The sequence below is a fragment of the Balaenoptera ricei genome, chromosome 3 (assembly GCF_028023285.1).
Source record: "Balaenoptera ricei isolate mBalRic1 chromosome 3, mBalRic1.hap2, whole genome shotgun sequence".
Taxonomy (NCBI): domain Eukaryota; kingdom Metazoa; phylum Chordata; class Mammalia; order Artiodactyla; family Balaenopteridae; genus Balaenoptera; species Balaenoptera ricei.
In genome coordinates this window covers 110,059,960-110,080,360 of record NC_082641.1, presented here as the reverse complement: position 1 = coordinate 110,080,360, position 20,401 = coordinate 110,059,960, and the positions used below count along the sequence as shown (strand labels likewise).

At 35.5% G+C, this 20,401-nt stretch overlaps 1 protein-coding gene across 2 annotated transcripts in view; it reads left to right on the top strand.

The window, feature by feature from the left end:
* FNIP1 (folliculin interacting protein 1) overlaps nucleotides 1-20,401 on the top strand; it is a 131,907-nt gene that overhangs the window by 31,740 nt on the left and 79,766 nt on the right. For both annotated transcript variants that reach the window (XM_059917017.1, XM_059917015.1), the window contains exon 2: nucleotides 17,074-17,200. In XM_059917017.1, coding sequence (XP_059773000.1) covers nucleotides 17,074-17,200 — 127 coding nt within the window. The remainder of the gene's footprint in view (nucleotides 1-17,073; nucleotides 17,201-20,401) is intronic.

Genomic DNA, 20,401 nt, shown 5'->3' with positions numbered 1-20,401 from the left:
AGGAAAATGTAGCTGGTAGTAAAGGGAACATTGAAGTGTCAGGCTGCAGAAAGTCTGGTTTAGCCAGAAGGCTTCTGCACTGGAATGAATGAACTAGAGAGCTTGAGTAACTGGAGGGACAGGGTAGGATGGAAACAGTTATTTATTCTACAACTGAACAGAAAGATTTTTGGGGGGATTAATTAGTGTCTTTTTAAAAAAGTTTTATTTCTTTTTGGCTGCGTTGGGTCTTCATTGCTGCGTGCGGGCTTTCTCTAGTTGCAGCAAGTGGGGGCTACTCTTCATTGTGGTGTGCGGGCTTCTCATTGTGGTGGCTTCTCTTGTTGCGGAGCACAGGCTTTAGGTGCGCAGGCTTCAGTAGTTGCAGCACATGGGCTCAGTAGTTGTGGTGCGTGGGCTCTAGGGTGCGCAGGCTTCAGTAGTTGTGGCTCGCAGGCTCAGTAGTTTTGGCTCGCAGGCTCTAGGGCGCTCAGGCTTCAGTAGTTGTGGCATGAGGGCTCAGTAGTTTTGGCTCACAGGCTCTAGGGCACTCAGGCTTCAGTAGTTGTGGCACACGCGCTCAGTAGTTTTGACTCGCAGGCTCTAGGGAGCTCAGGCTTCAGTAGTGTGGCTTGCAGGCTCTAGAGCGCAGGCTCAGTAGTTGTGGTGCACAGGCTTAGTTGCTCCACAGCATGTGGGATCTTCCCGGACCAGGGATCAAACCCGTGTCCCCCGCCTGTGCAGGCGGATTCTTAACCACTGCACTACCAGGGAAGTCCCAGTGTCTTTTTTTTAATTGAAGTATAGTTGGTTCATGATATTTTAGTTTTTAGTATAGAGCAGTGATTCAGTATTTTTTATAGATTATACTGCATTTAAAGTTAATACAAAATAATGGCTATATTTCCCTGTGCTGTACAATATATCCTTATTGCTTATTTATTTTATACATAGTAGTTTGTATCTCTTAATCCCTTATCCTTATCTTGCCCTTCATCCCTTCCGTCTCCCCACTGGTAACCACTAGTTTTTTCTCTGTATCTGTGAGTGTGTTTCTATTTTGTTATTTTCATTGTTTGTTTTATTTTTTATGTTCCACATATTAGTGGTAACAGAGTATTTGTCTTTCTCTGTCTGACTTATTTCACTATCCACATTGTTGCAAATGGCAGAAATCCATTATTTTTTATGGCTGAATAATATTCCTCTGTGTGTGTGTGTGTGTGTGTGTGTGTGTGTGTGTATCACATCTTTATCCATTCATCTTTTTTGACGGACACTTAGGTTGCTTCCATATTTTGGCTATTGTAAATGTTGCTGCGATAAACATTGGGACACATGTATCTTTTTGAATTAGTGTTTTCATTTTCTTTGGATATATGCCCAGGAGTGGGATTGCTGGATCATATGGTAGTTTTCTTAAAATTTTTTTTTTGAAGTTTTTTTGGGAACCGCCATACTGTTTTCCATAGTGGCTGCACCAATTTACATTCCCCACTTTTTGCTTTTGTTTTTTAATGATACTGGACAAAAGAGGACTACTTCTGTCTTTGTACTGCAGGCTGTATCCCCATTCCAGACGGATAGACATTGTACTTTGTGAATACATTTTCTTTATTGTGTTGGGGGTGCCCAAGACCACCCCAGGTTCACTGATTCACTGGAAGAACTCACAGGACTCAGCATATAGTCAAACTCAGAGCTAAAGTTTATTACAGTGAAAGGATACAAAGCTTATACACATCAGCAAAGGAAAAGGCACACGGAGCAGGGTCCAGAGAGAACCGGGTGCAAACTTCCAAGTACCCCTTCCCAGTGGAGTCTCACAGGATACATTTAAATTCTTCAGCAATGATGTGCTATTTATTGGGGACTGATCAGATAGTGCCCAAAGTTTTTATTAGATACTGGTCATGTAGAAATCTCTGACCAGCATGTACCAAAATCCAGACTCCCAGAAGAAACGCAGGTATTCAGCATAAACCATATTTTGTACAGTTGTTTAGTTATAGTAAGCCACACTTATCACTTAGAGGAAGTTTCGTATCAGTGTAGAAAACTGTTTACCAGTCAAGTTCCCAGATGCCAGCTAAAGGCCAATCTTACAAGCAGGCCTTTCTCAGGATCGCAGACTTAGGCTTGCCATGTTAACTCCTTTCTGCACGCTCTTCTCTGGCTTTATTCATGCTGGTTTTCTAGGTTTCTTGTAGAATGAATGCCATGCCCCCAAGCAGGCAAAGCCAGACGTAATAATTTATAAATTGCTTTCTTGTATATTATCTTATTTGATTCTCCCCACAACTCTTGATTGAGGTTAGTAGAGGAAAAAAATTTTATTAACCAATTTATGGGTACATAGGAACTTAAGGAACAAGCACATAGGAACTTAAATAAGGAGCTTAAATGATGTCCAAAGCTGGTAAAAGTTGGAGGCCAGGTTATGTGAGTTCCAAATATTTTAAAAACTCTTTAAAAAAATATTTATGAATTTAAATTTGATCAGCACTGAAAGGGAAAGTTAAAGGAAAAAAAGGGACATTTAAAGTTAAACGTTCTGTTAGCTTCACATAAAATCTCCCTAATATTTATGTTTGGGACCCCTCTCCCCCAATTTTGGAAAAGGAAAAGAGGATTGTATAGTCAGTTTATATTATGTTTAGAATAATTATTCTCTCTTTTAAGGATAAAGAGTTGGGAGGGAATACTGAATGCATTATCCCCCTGAAATGACAAGTAGGTACTGAGATATTTTTTCATTCTCATTAAAAAAAAACAAACTAAACTAAAATCCTATTTCATGTTTTGTTAACATTAAACTGATCTCAAGATACAAAAAAATTCATGAGAGTTCATTCAAACATTAGTTTTTAGTTTTGATCTATTGACAGGCTACTAAATGTCAACCATAGAATACAGCTATGCACAAGAGAAGTATGGTCCCATCCTCACAGAGCTTATGGTCCAGTAGAAATGGAGACAATAAATAAGCAATTACGACAGTAGTCTCTTCAGTGCCAGAATGGAGGATGTACAGAGTGTCAGTTTAGAGCTCCATTGAGGTAGAGAGAGGAGTGCTATGGAGGCACATGGGAAGGGAACCTATTCCAGATGTAGGGTGGAGGATTGGAATGACGAGGAAGTCTTCTTGTGGGAAGTAACATATGAGCTGAGACCTGAAAAATGAGCCAGGCTAATAGGGGAGGACAGAAAAAAGTGTGCTAGACCAAAGAAAAAGCACAATGAAGAAGCTTGAAGTGAAAACGTTGCATCTAAAGAACTGATTGAAGTGGATATGACAGGAGGTGGGAGGAGACAATAGGTAAGAGCCAAATCTATTAAGAAGTTAGATCTTTATCCAGAGAGCAATGAGGTATTAACCAGGAATTTTTAAGTTAAATGCGTGACATGTTAAGGTTTTCCCACTTTAGGTACACTGTGGAGAATAAATTGGAGGAAAGCAGGAGAGACTGGGAGACTAATTTAAGCAGTGAGATAGAATAAACAGGACTTGGTGACCTCTGGATTTTTGGTTGAGTATCTAGGTGAATGGAGACTTTTGTAGGTTGACGTTAGAGAAGTAAACTTTTAATTAATTCAGCTATTGGCTTTCCTCTTTTTTTTTCCTGTTTTGGAACACGTCCTTTTTCTTCCATTGTTTCTTAGTGTTATGGTACTTTGCTAGTTTTTGAGCTAGTGGACATCAGACTTTTCTCTGGCTAGTTCTTTTCTATCCTGAAACTTTTCAGTGAAAAAACACATCATGTTCTGCCATAAGATTATGAAGGTTATCAAGTTATTTTGTATTCCTTGGAGCAGAGTCTGATGGTGTACATGTTCTTTTGAACCTTGTTTTCTTCATGTCATAATTACCTTGGAGATCTTTATATACAGCTCTGTCTTACACTTTTAAAGGCTTACACAGTGTTCCACTGAATGAAGGTACTGCAATTCCTGCAAGTCTCTTATTGATGGGCATTTTAGTTGTTTTTATTTTTTCCCCTTAATACATTTAGTGCTGCAGCAAACATGCTTATATCTGATTATATTAAACCCAGATTTGTATCACAAGTCTGTCATGAATGAGCCCTGAAATGCTGGATCTGTAAATTTATTCAATTTACTTTTATGTCTTTATGCAGGCTTCTAACTTAAATAATCAAAGATGGATTTTTTTGGTTCTGAAGAACGTAGGGGCAAGACAGGAATAAAGACGCAGATGTAGAGAATGGACTTGAGGACACGGGGAGGGGGAAGGATAAGCTGGGATGAAGTGAGAGAGTGGCATGGACATATATACACTACCAAATGTAAAATAGATAGCTAGTGGGAAGCAGCCACATAGCACAGGGAGATCAACTTGGTGCTTTGTGACCACCTAGAGGGATGGGATAGGGAGGGTGGGAGGGAGACGCAAGAGGGAAGAGATATGGGGATATATGTATATGTATAGCTCATTCACTTTGTTATAAAGCAGAAACTAACACACCATTGTAAAGCAATTATACTCCAATAAAGATGTTAAAAAAAAAGATAGATTTTTAAAAATAGACTTACGTTTTAAGTGAAATAAGTCAGAGAGAAAAAGGCAAATACTGTATGATATCATTTCTGGGTGGAATCTAAAAAATAATACAAATGAATCTATTTACAAAACAGAAACAGACTCACAGACATAGAAAAACAAACTTATGGTTACCAAAGGGGAAGGGTGGGGAGGATAAATTAGGAGTATGGAATTAACAGATACACACTACTGTAAAATAGATAAGCAACAAGGATTTACTGTATAGCACAGGGAGCTATATTCAATATCTTATAATAACCTATAATGGAAAATAATTTGAAAAAATATATAAATATTACTGAAAAAAACAAACTTAAGTTTTTAGAGCAATTTTAGGTCCCAGCAAAATTGAATGGAAGGTACGGAAATTTCCCATATATCCCCTGCTCCCCACACATGAAAGATGGATTTTAAAAGTTTCTGCCTAATGAATTGTGGTGAAGCTCTAGAACCACTGTGGCAGATTTTATATATCTTTAACAAGTAGCAGGACTATTAGAATTAATTATAAAGTATTACAATTAAAATAAAGTTATAGTTTTTATAACTAGGACAAGAAGGCATTGTACTTGGAAGAGATACTTCTAGTAACAGTATCAGTAATTCACCAAATGTTTATTGAAATCTTGATCTGTGTGACAGTGTTTTAAGTGTTGAGATAACACACTCTCCCTATACTAATCAAAGAGATAGTCCTGTCTTATAGATGAGAAATCTGAGGACTAGAGAAGTTAAGACACTTTTCTAAGATCACAGTCAGTATGTGGCAGAGTTGGGATTTAAATCCAAGTTTGGCTGATTGAGAGCCCATTCTGTTTATGTCATGTTGGGTGTGGAGAATGATTCTTGGTTTTAGCATATTGTCTGTTAGGATTTGGTTTAATAGCCCATTATATTAAGGCAATTCTGTTACTTACTGCATTTGTCACATCAGCATAATACACAGATGCACCCTCTGTTTTTTCTGGAAGAATATGCTGATATATGTTAAAATGCAGATACCCAGAGAAAGACAGTGTTTTTAAAGCAAGCTGAAATGTTTCTATTTCATGAACCAACCAAGTAATGTAACTTGATAGATGTATTGAAGTTTATAAATTCAAAGGTAGTATTTTGTGTTAGACTTGTCTATGTGAATTCAACGTAGAGTTCAGATTTGTGAACCAATTTTCATATTGACCTTTCTGGGTCCTGTGATCATTAGGGCCTGCTTTTTAGTTGTGTGTCCTCTGGGTAGAACACAAGCTTGTGGCTTTTAAGAATGTGTGTGTGTGTGTACTTGTTTGAAATGACAGAGTTGGGACACAGGGAAGTTGAGAAAGGCGCTATTCTGTTTTCTTGTTTATTAGATGAACCTGAGTTCCTCATAGATGGGGGTTGTTGAAGAGTTGGGTTCTAGCTATGGTTGCCTGAGTACTCTGCCTAGGACCTGCCCTTGTTGAGTTAACCCTTAAAACAAGTTGGCATTCCTAGTCTGTACCACTGGCCAGGACGGCACTTGGTTTATAGAATACTCAGGTTGATTTTCTTTAATCATATATTTTTAGTAGAAGAGATAAAAGAATTGAAAAGTAGTCAGTCATAATTTGTTTCTGTAAAAATCCCAGATTCTTCGGTGAAACAAAAGAACAGGATGTCACTTATGAAATGGTAGGACTGGATAGATGGACCTTTTGCAAAAAATAGATTTTGTCATTGGCAGTAGATTTCTTAAAAGCTCCCAGTGTCCCATGGTCCTGTTGCTAGGATTAAGCCTTTTTGCATTGCAGCATGGAGAGGCTTTTATTTGAGTTAAATTCAGGCTTTTTGGTATGTCACCTGACAGTCTTGTGGTTTCAGATGAATATGGTTCATTGCTATTATTAACCTGGGTTGGCATTTGTACATAACTGGAGTTCTTAGGGATTTTGATAAGCAGAATTGCTTAAGAGAAATAGAGATGCTACTAACATACAGCTTAAGATTTTATTTTCAAATGTTGTTAATGTCAAAATCAGCCCAAATCTAGTTATAAATTTAGTAATGTAACCATTTTAATGCTGCGATTTTAGGTAGACTTATTTTATGAATAATTGATTAAAATTATGGTTATAAATCTAATTAGAAGGGCTTGAGAATGTTTTGAGCAGGTGGTACTCATTATTTTAAAGTCTCTATAAATACTACATTTTAGTCCTTGGCGTTATGTGTGTCTTACTCTCTGTCATTTACTGCTCTTCTTTCTCATGTTTACGTAGGAACGCTCACTACAGCTATTTGAAGAGCAGTGTACTTTTGTTTATCTCATATACATATTTATAAATAAAATTTAAATTGAAAACTTGACATTGTATTAGTCAGCTTATTGATCATAATCCAGTTATTTTATAGTTGATGTTATTCTTTAATTTTACTGATATAGATCTGAATTTATCTGGTAGTATTTTTGATGCTCTTGTAAACATCTTAATTGTGTGTCCCCACACATTTATGACTAGAATTAAATGATTTGAATTAGTAGTGAATTTAGACTAAGGTACATTGATTTTATATTTTAAATAAATCCTACTATGAAAGTAGGATTAAAAATATTTAAAAATACTTTTTCAATATGTGTAACCCAGTTGAACAAAATGGATACTGGCTCTCTCAATTGTTTTAGCTCGTTTCAACATTCTTCCAGTGTTTCACTGCAGTTTAAGTTCTCAGGTATGTAGAATTAATGTCAGAAAGTTAAAAACCACATAGGTCAGGTGTATTTCAGTTGGGCCTAGGTGTTGCTGAAAAATACTAAGTAAAATATGATAGCAGATATGATACATGGTATCCTCTCATGGTATGGAAATTTGCTGTTGCTGAGGTTCCATTTCACAAAGAATTCATGTTATAGATTGTCACTTTTTCTTCTCTGAAATACTTTATGTAAATTTTACTTTGCGCATATTATTTTATACATGTTAGATTATGGGATAAGTATAAATGAATTTGGGGATTTTACCTAATGCTGGTAATAATTTATATTTTTATCTTACGGTATTTTTTCACATGTATTACCTAATTTGATAAAATGAAGATAGTAATCCTATAGCCAAGTAGCTGACTATACTTGTCATAGAAATGTAAATGACAGTCATTAGGATTTCATTAATATTCTGGGTATAATTGAACTTAGTATGACTGAAAATAAACATATTAAAGATTAACTAGTCTTGGGACTTCCCTGGTGGTCCAGTGGTTAAGACTCCACGTTCCCAATATAGGGGGCCTGGGTTCGATCTCTGGTTGGGGAACTAAGAATCCCATATGCCACAACTAGAGAGCCCACGCACCACAACTGCTGAGCCCACATGCTCTAGAGCCTGGGTGCCACAACTAGAGAAGCCCGCATGCCACAACTAGAGAAGTCTGCGCACTGCAACGAAGACCCAGTGCAGCCTAAATAAATAAATAAATACAAATTAAAAAAATAAAGATTAACTAGTTTTATTATAATATTTAGTTTATTAAAATGTAGTTGGAGAAGAATCATTAGATGTTAGCAGCCTATATGAAAATCATGATTTTTCTGAGAAGAAAAAGACCTAAATTGATCCTTGAATTCTTTGGAACTGAGATTAACAAATAAATCATGGGATTATTTTTCAGTCAGGTTAGAGGATTATAATTCCTTAGATAGAGAAATAATTACTCTACATAAAGTCTATAATGTAGGCTTCCAGCATTAAAATGGTATCTCCTGAAATAGTCACTCATTCACTCATTTGTTCAGTGAATTAATTGAAGTTCTGTTATATTGCTCTCTCTCTCAGCTTCTCACTATTGTATTCAGGAAGATATTGAAACATGATAAGCCAAAACAAAATATAACCTAAAATGATTAACAAGTTGTTAATCTGGGGGGAATTTCCACTGTTTACAAAATCAGTTAAATTATATTGAAAACAAAATTGGTGCAATAACAGCACCTTGTCACTGGTGATCCTATCTACCTAAGAAAATTAATTATTTTAAGCACTTCTTTAGTTGTGTGATTCCTAGTAGAAATGCAGTAATACTCTGAATAGTGATCAATATTTTCCATTCTTTAAAAACTTTCTATAATGTAACGTTTACATGTATTTTATGGTTCCTATAATTTTCTATATATGGTTCCTCTAATTTTGTATATATTCTGACATTAGGTCTTTCAACCCTTGAGTTGGGGTAGAATTATCATATTGAGTACTTAACTCTACAAAAACATTGAGTACTGTCTATAAACTGAGTAAGCAGTTGTCTGATGCATATGTAATCCACGTGTATATATGTTCTTTTATTAATACTATATTGAATTTGTAGTAGCTTTCAGTCATATTTTCTCAGTTACTGGATGCTAAAATTTTTTTAACATTAAAAACATGTCCTTTTCGTATTATGTATATTGTTAGGATCCATGAAAAATAGACGTTGTTGTTGATAAATGTCACCATATCTACTCTATATCATGGGCATGCCCCTGTGATTCAGAGGACCCATGGGGGCTCTTGGCTTCACCCTCCAACTTATGTTACCATAAAACCCAGAGTGGTTTAGCTACCCAGAGGATTTTTCATTTAATTTTATAGCTATTGTATTTTTAAAGGTTATGTTTATACATATAGATACATATTTTGCTTAGAAAAAAGGAAAGAATATCTTACTAAAATGGGTAGGAGGTTATGGATGCTTTTAATTATGTTCTTATCACTTACCTATATCTTCAAATTCTTCTATAATAAACATGTGTTCTTATGTAGTAAAAATTTTTTAAATTAAGTTTTTTATTGATGAATAGAAAAAATGATGATGAAACCAGTGCTAATCCCCTGCTCATGTTCACAAGTCTCCTTGCAATAGGAGAATTAGATATTACCTTAGTAGATGAGTTTTATTGAAGTTTAACGTTTCTTGATCATCCAGAGAAGCCATGTACAGTATATTATTTGCTCAACATTGATGGACTCATTTTTTCATGTCCTCCAAATACAAAATTTCACAATGATGACAGACTTATTAGTAGTAGCCATCAGTATATTCACATTGCCCCCTTAACACCATGGATAGACTGCACCAGCTCTCAAATTTTGGACAGAGTCAGAAAATGTAGTTCACTTACTGTCTGTTAGACTCTTATCATACCTAGCTAAGTGTTGATAAGCATTATGCTTTTTTCTTTTCTTTTCTTTTTAAAGACCTGGATTGAGAATAAGGTAGAATAGTTAAGAGACTGTGAAATATAACCTTCACACTAAATGACCTACTTCCATAAAACCACAAATCAATTTTTCTTTGTGCTTTTAAGTATGTGATTTGACATAGTTTTTAATTCTACTTAGGTAAGGGGCAAAGAATCTTGGGTGATTTTCTTTATATGTCCCTTCTATCTTTCCATTCATATTTGTTCACGCGCACACACACACACACACACACACATATACTCACACACTCATACACAAAGACATTCAGATTTAAATTTGCTAGTCCTCAAGAACAAAATCTTTTTACATAAATGCTCTGAAGTGATTAATGTGTTTTTGCCTTACAAGAAATAGTGTGTGTCTCAAAAAAAACAAGGTGTCCTTTTACTAGAATGATTGGGAATTGCTGATATAGACCATATGTTCACAATGATTGTTTTTTTAAATGCACAGTAAATATATCAAAAGGAAAATAAGAAGCTCTCTTATCTGATACAGTTGGGACTTAGAGTTTAGTGGAAAAGTCAGTTGAAGTGAGGAATTTATTGTATACATTGTAACATTTTATTTTCAGCTTAAAGCATGTAAATATGCATTCGTTTGCCAGTCCTTTGCTGGTCAGTGTGTTTTACAGAGGGAATAGTGAATGTTATTTCTCCATCATGGGACCAAAAAATTAAAATGTTATCTAAAGTAAAAAAGCATTGTAAGACTTCTATACTTTGCTTTCAGGAGATGTATTTAAACATTGGCTAGTTAGCAGCAGATTTTTCTAAAGCAAAATCTGTCTGCAGGTTTTAAAAAACTCAGATCACTTTCCCCATGTACAGAAAATGTTTCTCCAGTTGGCTCTGGTACTTTTGGCTCTGGTGCTTTGAGGTTCTGATGGTGACCAGTTCTTGGCATGTCAGTGTTAGGTTGGGAAAGCTTTTTGCTTGTCACTTGTAGCCTAATTTAGCATTCTTCCTTCTCTATCTCCCTCCAACCATTGTTTCCTTCCTTCTCCAGTAATTTATCCTTTATCAAATTCAAAATGTTTTCCAGTACTGAGGCAATTAATCTATCAATACATGCATAGCTTTTGAAACTGGGCTGCTCTCTCCCATTTCTCGCAAGAGGACAGGTTGTTAATGTTTTCTCAGAGTTGGTCTGCATCATCTTGCATGTTTCCATTTCAGTGAGACACCAGTGATGGATAAGGCTCAGGAGAGAACAGCTAACATAGTGCCAGGTACATAGTAGGCACTGTACAAATAATTATTGAATGAATGAAGTTAAAATCCATAGGTGTGCTGAATATACTGTTTAGTAAGAGATTATTCAAGTTGAAGTGAAAATGTCTTATTTAGGTAATGTGTTGAGATACAAACTAGTGTTTAGTCTGGTGTTTCTCAGTCTTTTTTTTTTTAACATTATCATCCTGCTAGAGAGCATTTTTTAGACATTTTTTCCCTTAATTGCCACCCTCCCCCCTTGAACTTTTAATACCACAGATATATTGTGTATTTTCTTACGTATTATGGCCTTTTGGAGGTCCACACCCATTGTAACACCCAAGTTTGGTTTTGGTCTTCTTTCCCCCTTCTCCCCCCATTAACCAAATTTGCTTCTTTGGAAGCCATCTTGCTCTCATTGAGAATGCATGATTTAGCTTTAATTTCATAGCCAGTAACATGTATTATAGAAATTCATATGGTCTTCTGAGTTGCTCTGTCATTGTGTAAAGGGAGATGTCTATTCTAGCATGTTTATTTTTCATTAACATTCTTTGAAGGTGTCAGATAAAAGACATACAGAGCAGATAAGCTGACATAAATTATAAATAACATCCGTGTAGAGTCTTAAAATAATTTGTGGTTCATCACTGAACAGTTTTCTTACTAATGTTTAAATTAATATTATGCTCAGTACAATAGCTTAATACTGAGGATAGCTTTGCTGTAGTATATAGACAGTTTTTGTGAGTGGTTATAGTGTGCTTACCACTGTTAATGATTAGGCTTAATTATGTCTTCAGTTAAATTCTGATAAAAAGAGGGAATGTGGGGTTCCCTGGTGGTGCAGTGGTTGAGAATCCGCCTGCCAATGCAGGGGACATGGGTTCGAGCCCTGGTCTGGGAAAATCCCACACGCCGCGGAGCACCTGGGCCCGTGAGCCACAACTACTGAGCCTGCGCGTCTGGAGCCTGTGCTCCGCAACAAGAGAGGCCGCGATAGTGAGAGGCCCGCGCACCACGATGAAGAGTGGCCCCCGCTTGTCGCAACTAGAGAAAGCCCTCGCACAGAAACGAAGACCCAACACAGCCAAAAATAAATAAATAAATAAATAAATTTTAAAAAGAGGAAATGCAATGAAGTGGAAAATATGGTGAATTAGATGTCAGAGTTTGGCTTCTAGTTAATAAAGGATCATTCTAAAGTCTTTGATTTTCCATGTCTTAGTTGTTGTAAATAGTGCTGCTGTGAATATTGGGGTGCATGTATCTTTTTGAATTAGAGTTTTTTGGGTTTTTTTCCAGATATATACCCAGGAGAGTGGGATTGTTGGATTATATGGTAGCTCTAATTTTAGGTTTTTAAGGAACCTCCATAAATGTTTTCCATAGTGGCTGTACCAGTTGACATTGCCACCAACAGGGTAGGAGGGTTCCCTTTTCTCCACACCCTCTCCAGTGTTTATTTTTTGTAGGCTTTTTGATGATAGCCATTCTAACCTGTGTGAGGTGATACCTCATTGTTGTTTGATTTACATTTCTCTAATAATTAGCGAAGGTGAGCATCTTTTCATCTGTATGTCTTCTTTTTTTACATTTTCCCTGTAAATTTATTTAATTTAATTTTTATTTTTTTATTTTATTGGAGTATAGTTGATTTACAATGTTATATTAGTTTCAGGTGTACAGCAAAGTGATTCAGTTATACATATACATGTATTCATTATTTTTCAGATTCTTTTCTCATATAGGTTATCACAGAATATTGAGTAGAGTTCCCTGTGCTATACAGTAGGTTCTTGTTGCTTATCTGTCTTGTATATAGTAGTGTGTGTATGTTAATCCCAAGCTCCTGATATTTCCCTCCCCCCCATGTTTCCCCTTTGGTAACCATAAGTTTGTTTTTGATATCTGTAAATTTGCTTCTATTTTGTGAATAAGTTCACTTGTATCATTTTTAAAAATCAGATTCCAACATATGAGTGATATCATATGTTATTTGTCTTTCTTTGTCTGACTTAGATCACTTAGTATGGTAAACTCTAGGTCCATCCATGTTGCTGCAATGTATGTCTTCCTTGAAGAAATGTCTATTTAGGTCTTCTGCCCGTTTATTATTTATTTATTTTTATTATTGTTTTTATTTTTGGCTGAGTTGGGCATTCGTTGCTGCACACGGGCTTTCTCTAGTTGCGGTGAGCGGGGGCTACTCTTCGTTGCGGTGTGTGGGCTTCTCATTGCAGTGGCTTCTCTTGTTGCGGAGCATGGGCTCTAGGTGCACGGGCTTCAGTAGTTGTGGCACATGGGCTTAGTTGCTCTGTGGCATGTGTGATCTTCCAGGACCAGGGCTTGAACTCGTGTCCCTTGCATTGGCAGGCAGATTCTTAACCACTGCGCCACCAGGGAAGCCCAAAAAGCACACATTATTAAGTGTATAATTTGATTAATTTTGAATAATGTATACATTTGTTTAACTAAAACCCCAGTAAATATATAGAACATTTCAGTCACTCCATTAAGTTCCTTCATACACCCTTCTAGTCCATTCCTTTCATACCCTGCCCCTGCCCAAGCACTGCTTTGGTTTCTATCACCATAGATTAGTTTTACCTGGTCTAGAACTACATATAAATGGAATTACCAATATGTATGCTTTTGTGTCTGGATTTTTTTCACTCAACATTCTTTCAGAATTCACCTATGTTATGACTAGTAGTTCATTCCTTGTTATTTCTGCATAGTATTTCAATGTAGAATGCATCATAGCTTGTTTATCCATTCTCCCATTGATGGTCATTTGGGTGTTCCTGGTTTTTTGCTATTAGGAATAAAGCTGCAAGAAGCATTTTTATGAAAGTCTTTGAACATATATTTTCATTTCTACTGGATAAGTATCTATGAAAAGAATTGCTGGGTCATAGCTGCCAAATAATTTTCTAAAATGGTTGTACCCTTTTATACTCCTACCAACGATGTATAAGATTCCACATGCTTCATATTCTTACCAACAACTAATGTTATTAGTCTCTTGTGGAAGGGTTTTAATTTGCATTTATCTGATGATTAATACTGTTAGCATCTTCTCCATGTGCTTTGTTCCTTCACCATTTATATATCTCCTTATGTGAAATGCCCAAGCCTTTCACCCATTTTAAAATTGGGCGAATGGTTTGTCTTATTGCTTTGTAGGAGTTCTTTGTATAGGCTGTTTACAAGTCCTTCATCATTTATATACATTGCAAATATTTTCTTCCAGTTTATGACTTGCCTTTTAAAAAAATTTTGCCTTTTGATGTGCAAGTTTTAAATTTTAATGAAGTCCAATTTATCAATTTTTCTTTTATGCTTAATAACTTTTGTGTCTTTTTTAAAAAAAAGAACTCTTTGTACTCCTTGATTATATAGATACTCTGTTTCTTTCTAGAAGCTTTATAATTTAAGCTTTTACATATAATCTTATTTTGAGTTAACAGAGAATACTTTACAAATGCTTAGATAAGTTCAGGAGCAAAGCATTCTAACTTTTTTATTATTGTTGAGATAAATTTCACATACTGTAAAATTCACCTGTGTATATATAGTATACAGTTCAGTGGTTTTTTAGTATAGTCACAGAGTGATGCAGCCATAACTGCTATCTAATTCCAGAACATTTCATCACCCCACATGCTTATGAAGTAAGTCAGACAGAGAAGGACAAATATTGTATGATATCACTTATATGTGTAAATAAAACATACTAGTGAATATAACAAAAAGAAACAGACTCACAGATACAGAGAACAAACTAGTGGTTACCAGTGGGGAAAGGGGAGAATTTCCAAGAAATCTTACGTTTCCTAGTCAACATATTTTATTTTGCCACAGAGACTGCTTACTTTTTACTCTCTACTGTCCCTACATTTTACAACCTATCCTTTATTTTCCTTCACCTACTTTACAAAGAATATAGGACTCTTAGACATGAGTCCCCTCATCCTTACCTTCATATTTATAAATCTTTCTGTATCCATGTCCATCTTTGCTTCCTTTCTATCGTAGCAAAGGGGTTATCATTTCTTCTGAGGTTAACCCTTTCATCTGTACTCTGTATCCTATCCTCATCCACTTCCTTAGACACCTTACTTTGTCAGCCACCATCTCCCTTCTACTTCACATTCTTTGTCATGAATATGTAAACATGTTCAGATGTGTCCTTTTTAATAACAAAATAGCTGTCACTCTACTTCATGATTCCTTTTCTTTTTCTCTTTCCTTGACATTTGTCTTAAACTCACTATTTACTCTCATTTAGTCCTCAATTCTCTGCAGTTTGACCCCTGTACTCTATCCTTAGAACTGTCCTTGTCATGGTCACCAGTGACTTCTTTGTTTCTAAAGCTAGTGGATGCTTTTTAGTAGCAACTGTGGTATTTCTTCTTCCTCTCTAAAGTCCTCCTCTTTCTTGGTTTCTTTGAGACCAGCTTCCTGATTTTAATTCCATATCAGTCTGTCCTTTTATAGTTTCCTTTGCATAACATCAAAGCACAGTTTAGTAAAAGCTGTTCAGGGGGATGCAAATCATTGTGGTCTAAGGATGAATCTCTGGTTTAGCTTGAATGTCTAGGATAAGTCTTTCATCAATTCATAGACATTTGCTAAGGATTAAATACAGGAAAACTAAAATTGTATTTGCTGTCAAGATTTGGGATGAAGATGTGTTATGTTGCCAGTTATGGATTTTTTAACATGCATCGATAGGGTTAGGGTTAAGGTTCTCTTAAGGAAATGAAGGAACGCAATCAAAAGCTGTGACTGATGAATTGTGAGGAATTGACCATTCAGCCTAACAACAGACAGCTCCTGGAACGACAGTTCTCTTCTTTCTTGGCAACTGTCCTACATGTTGTAGTGCCTTCAGTTCACTAGATTAGTATCTCCATCATACAATTCATTGTTTTCTCTCTTTCCCTCTCCTCCTCATCTCACTCACTCCATTAGTCTTTTTAATTGTGAAATATAATGTACACAAAACAAATGCAGTGGACTTTCTTTTTTTTTCCTCTGGGTACTGTATCTGTGTAAACATTATCAAGTCAAAAAATAGAACATCCGCAGTGCCCCAGTCCTTCTGGTATAACCCTCACCACCCTCACCTAACTCCCAGATATAGCCACTCTCCAAACTTTTGAAGCCATCATTTCCTTTGTTTTGCTTATAGTTTTAAAAACTAAATATTCATCCTTTGATAAAACTTTACCTGATTTAAATCTTCCTATAAATGGCAAAATACAGTAACTATGTTTATGGGTGTCATTGTATGTCATTGTCTAATTTCTTTTGTTCACAGTCCATTTATGTTTTTGCCTGTAGCTGAAGTTCATTCATTATGTTCGTTGTGTGGTGTTTCATAGTATGAATATTTACCCATTTGGTTGGTAGGTATATGAATAGTGTCCAGTTTTCAGCTATTATGAACAGTGCTGCTATGAACATTCATGTATAATGGCATACTTTTCTGGAATGGAATTGCTGGGTCAGCTTCATTTTTACTAAATTTGTCTAATTAGTTTACATATTTAAAAAACTATTCTCTAAAGAGATTATACCATTTTCACTCACACCAACTATATATGAGGATTTCTACCCCATTTTGTTGTTCATCACTTTTTTACTTGTTTTTGTTTTATAAGGAATTAGCTACTGTTATTTAAACTAAAAACTGTTTCTGTTTTTTCATTTTGATATTAAAGTAACAAAAGTATTTAAAAATCTGGGTTAGCCTTATGCCATCTGAGTCCATGCCAGGAAATTAATATGTATTTTCATTATATTAAATGTACTTACATATTTTTATTGTTAGCTATTTTTAGATTCATGTGAGATGACTATATTTCATATACACTGAGTGATACTTGCCACAGATTTTATTCTTTCTTTTTAATCTAAAATGTCATAGCTGTGTAAATTTTCAGCCCTAAACTAAATGGTGAAACTAAATGGTGGTATTTTATATAAAGTTCTTCTGTGTTATCTTGAGCAGTAGTACAACTTTGGGTTTCATTATATAGGCTTTATTTCTAGAAGTTTATGTGGAATATTTATTAAAGTAATTCTAATGAATCTTTATTTTTCTTTAAAGTTGGCCTTTGCCAGAGTTTGATCCAAGCCAAATTCGACTAATTGTATATCAAGACTGTGAAAGACGAGGGAGAAATGTCTTGTTTGACTCCAGTGTTAAGAGAAAAAATGAGGACATATCAGTATCGGTGAGCATCATTATTGATTTGGTTCAAATTTAATGTCAAATATTTTAATTCAAGAAGGAATGAGTAAGATTTCAGTTATGGTACTTTTATTTGTCAGTACAAAACATTTTTACCATGTTATTAAAATTTAAATCACTGATTTTGAGAATTTTTAAAGGAAAAAACATTTGCCTTATTTGCATTGGTCTAGTACCAGAGAAAATTTTAGTTTAACATGTATTTACTTATATACTTGTATTATGAGATGTGGCTAGAGCTACAGGGATTGTTAAAGTGGATCTGGTACAAATCTCTCATCTTATGATTGTGGAAAGTGTGACCTAGAGAGGTGAAATTATTTGTCTGAAGGTACAAAGCAAGTTAAATCTGTAGCCCTTAGTTCATCATATTTTCCCATACTATACAGCAGTAGTAAGAACATCTATTCTGTTGACTTTGAACGTCATATTTTGAAATATTTTATGACTAGTTTAGCAGTAACAAATGGCCATTCACTTGGTCATCCAAGAAAACCCAAGTGATTGCTGTTGTTTTGCTGCTGCTGCTTCTATTAAACTCTCAGATGTAAAGACTCTCCATCGCCTGGATCTATAATCTGGAAATGGAAGCCTGGAATTGTGTTTTCTCTCCTTCCCTAAACTGACAATTTTCACTAACATTTCAGTAAACAACTAGAATTGACTTTTAATAGACAAAAAGTTATTTTTTAATAGACAAACTATTTTTCGAGACTTGGGAGTTTGTACTTGAGATTTTGTGTTCTTAGAAAAATTTGATACATTGGATGTGGTCTGTTGTCTTACTTATAATAGCATCCTCATCATCTACTTAGGTGGCATATAATAAGTACTTGCCTAATTTTTGAGTTATTTTGATTGTCAGGTTTTATGATGTTCTTTGATTAGTAACACATTTTTTAATTTTCTGGAGATTGTGCTTTGCTTAGATTTCTTAGCCATTCTCTGGACACTTTTTTCAACCTGACAAGAAAAAAAAATTGCAAAATTTTCTTAAAGTATTGTTTGGTTGTGCAAATGACTAAGTATCTACAGAGCACTAGGCTTTTGGAGATTTAGCAGTCTCTACCCTCTTGGTGCCTGCGATTAGACATTCTTAGGGAGGTGAACATTGAACAAACAAACAAATAAATAAATAATTCCAAATTGTGATTGGGTACTGTGAAAGAAACACACAGAATTCTTATGAGATTCCACAGGAAGGAACCCATTTTTTATCAGTATGGTTGTAGGGGTATTAGGAAAGTCTCACTGAGGAAGTGACATTCAACCTGAGATCTCAAGAAATTGAAGGCATGGTATAGGGGATGAGTATTCCTTTAAGCAGGACCAGCAAATGCAGTCTACAGGGTGACTTAGGAGCTTAGTGAATTAAAGGATCTAAAAGAAGGCCAGTTTGGCTGGAAGGATAGTAAAGTAGTATGTAAAGTAGCTAGAGATGAAATTGGAGAGAGATGGAACAGGAGCCAGAATATTCAGGGCCTCATAGGTCTCTGGGTTAGAAGTGTAGATTATATTCTAAATGTAGTGGGAAGCCATTGAAGGGATGTGGTTTATGTTTCAAAAAATCACTTGGGTAGAGAGTCCAGAAATAAACTCACACATACGTGGTCAGTTAACTCACAACAAAGGAGCCAAGGAATATGCAATGGGATAGGACAGTCTCTTCAATAAATGATGTTGGAAAAACTGGACAGCCACATGCAAAAGAATGAAACTAGACCACTCTTTAACACCATACACAAAAACTAACTCAAAATGGATTAAAGACTTGAACATAAGACCTGAAACCATAAAACTCCTAGAATAAAACATAGGCAGTAAACTACTTGACACTGGTCTTTGCAATGATTTTCTTGGATGTGAGACTAGAAGCAAAGGCAACAAAATAAAAAATTAACAAGTGAGACTACATCAAACTAAAACAGTTCTGCACAGCAAGGGAAACCATCAACAAAATGAAAAGGCAACCTACCAAGTTGAGAAAATATTTGTAAATCACGTATTGGGTAAGGGGTTAATATCTGAAATATATGAAGAACTCATACAACTCAATAGCAAAAAACAAACAATCTAATTGAAAAGTGGGCAGAAGATCTGAATGGACAGTTTCCAAAGAAGACATACAGTTGGCCAACAGGTACATGAAGAGGCGCTCAGCATCACTACTCATCAGGGAAAGGCAAATAAGAACTGCAATTATGTATCACCTTACAGTTGTTAGAATGGCTATTACCAAAAAGACAAGAAATGAGGAATGTTGGTAAGGGTGTGGAGAAAAGAGAACCCTTGTGCACTATCTGTGGGAATGTAATTGATGTAGCCACAATGGAGAACAGTATGGAGAGTCCTCAAAAAATTGAAAATAGAATTGTGATATGATCCAGCAGCTCCACTACTGGGTATTTATCCGGAGAAAATAAAAACACTAACTTGAAAAGATCTATGAACTCCAGTGTTCACTGCAGCATTATTTATAATAGCCAAGACATGGATGCAACCTAAGTGCCCATTGATGAATGAATGGATAAAAAAAAAAATGCATATAATTCAGCCATAAAAAAGAAGGAAACCTTGCTGTTTTTGACAACATGGATAGACCTTGAGGGCATTATGCTAAGTTAAATGAGTCAGACGCAGAAAGACAAATACTGTATGATCTCACTTATACGTGGAATCTAAAAAAAACTGAACTCGTAGATACAGAGAACAGATAGGTGGTTGCCAGAGGCAGGTGTGGGGGGTGGGGAAAATGGGTGAAGGGGGTAAAAAGTACAGGTTTCCATACAGGTTGCCAGTTATAAAATAAATAAGTCATGGGAATGTAATGTACATATGGTCACTATAATTAATAATACTGTATTATATATTTGAAAGCTGCTAAAAGAGGAGATCTTAAAAGATCTCATAACAAGGAAAAAGTTTTTTTGTAACTATGCATAGTGATGGATGTTAAGTAGACATTATGGAGATCATTTCATAATATATATTACAAATACTGCATCATTATGTCATATATCTGAAATGAATATAATGCTGTTGTCACTTATATGTCAATTTTTAAAAAATAGTGAAAAAATCACCTTGTTACTTAGAGAATGGTTGGATGTGGGGGGATGAGGGAGAAGGAAGCTTTTGGTGAATTCAATGTTTCGGTTTGAATAGCTGAGTGGTGAGATGCCTA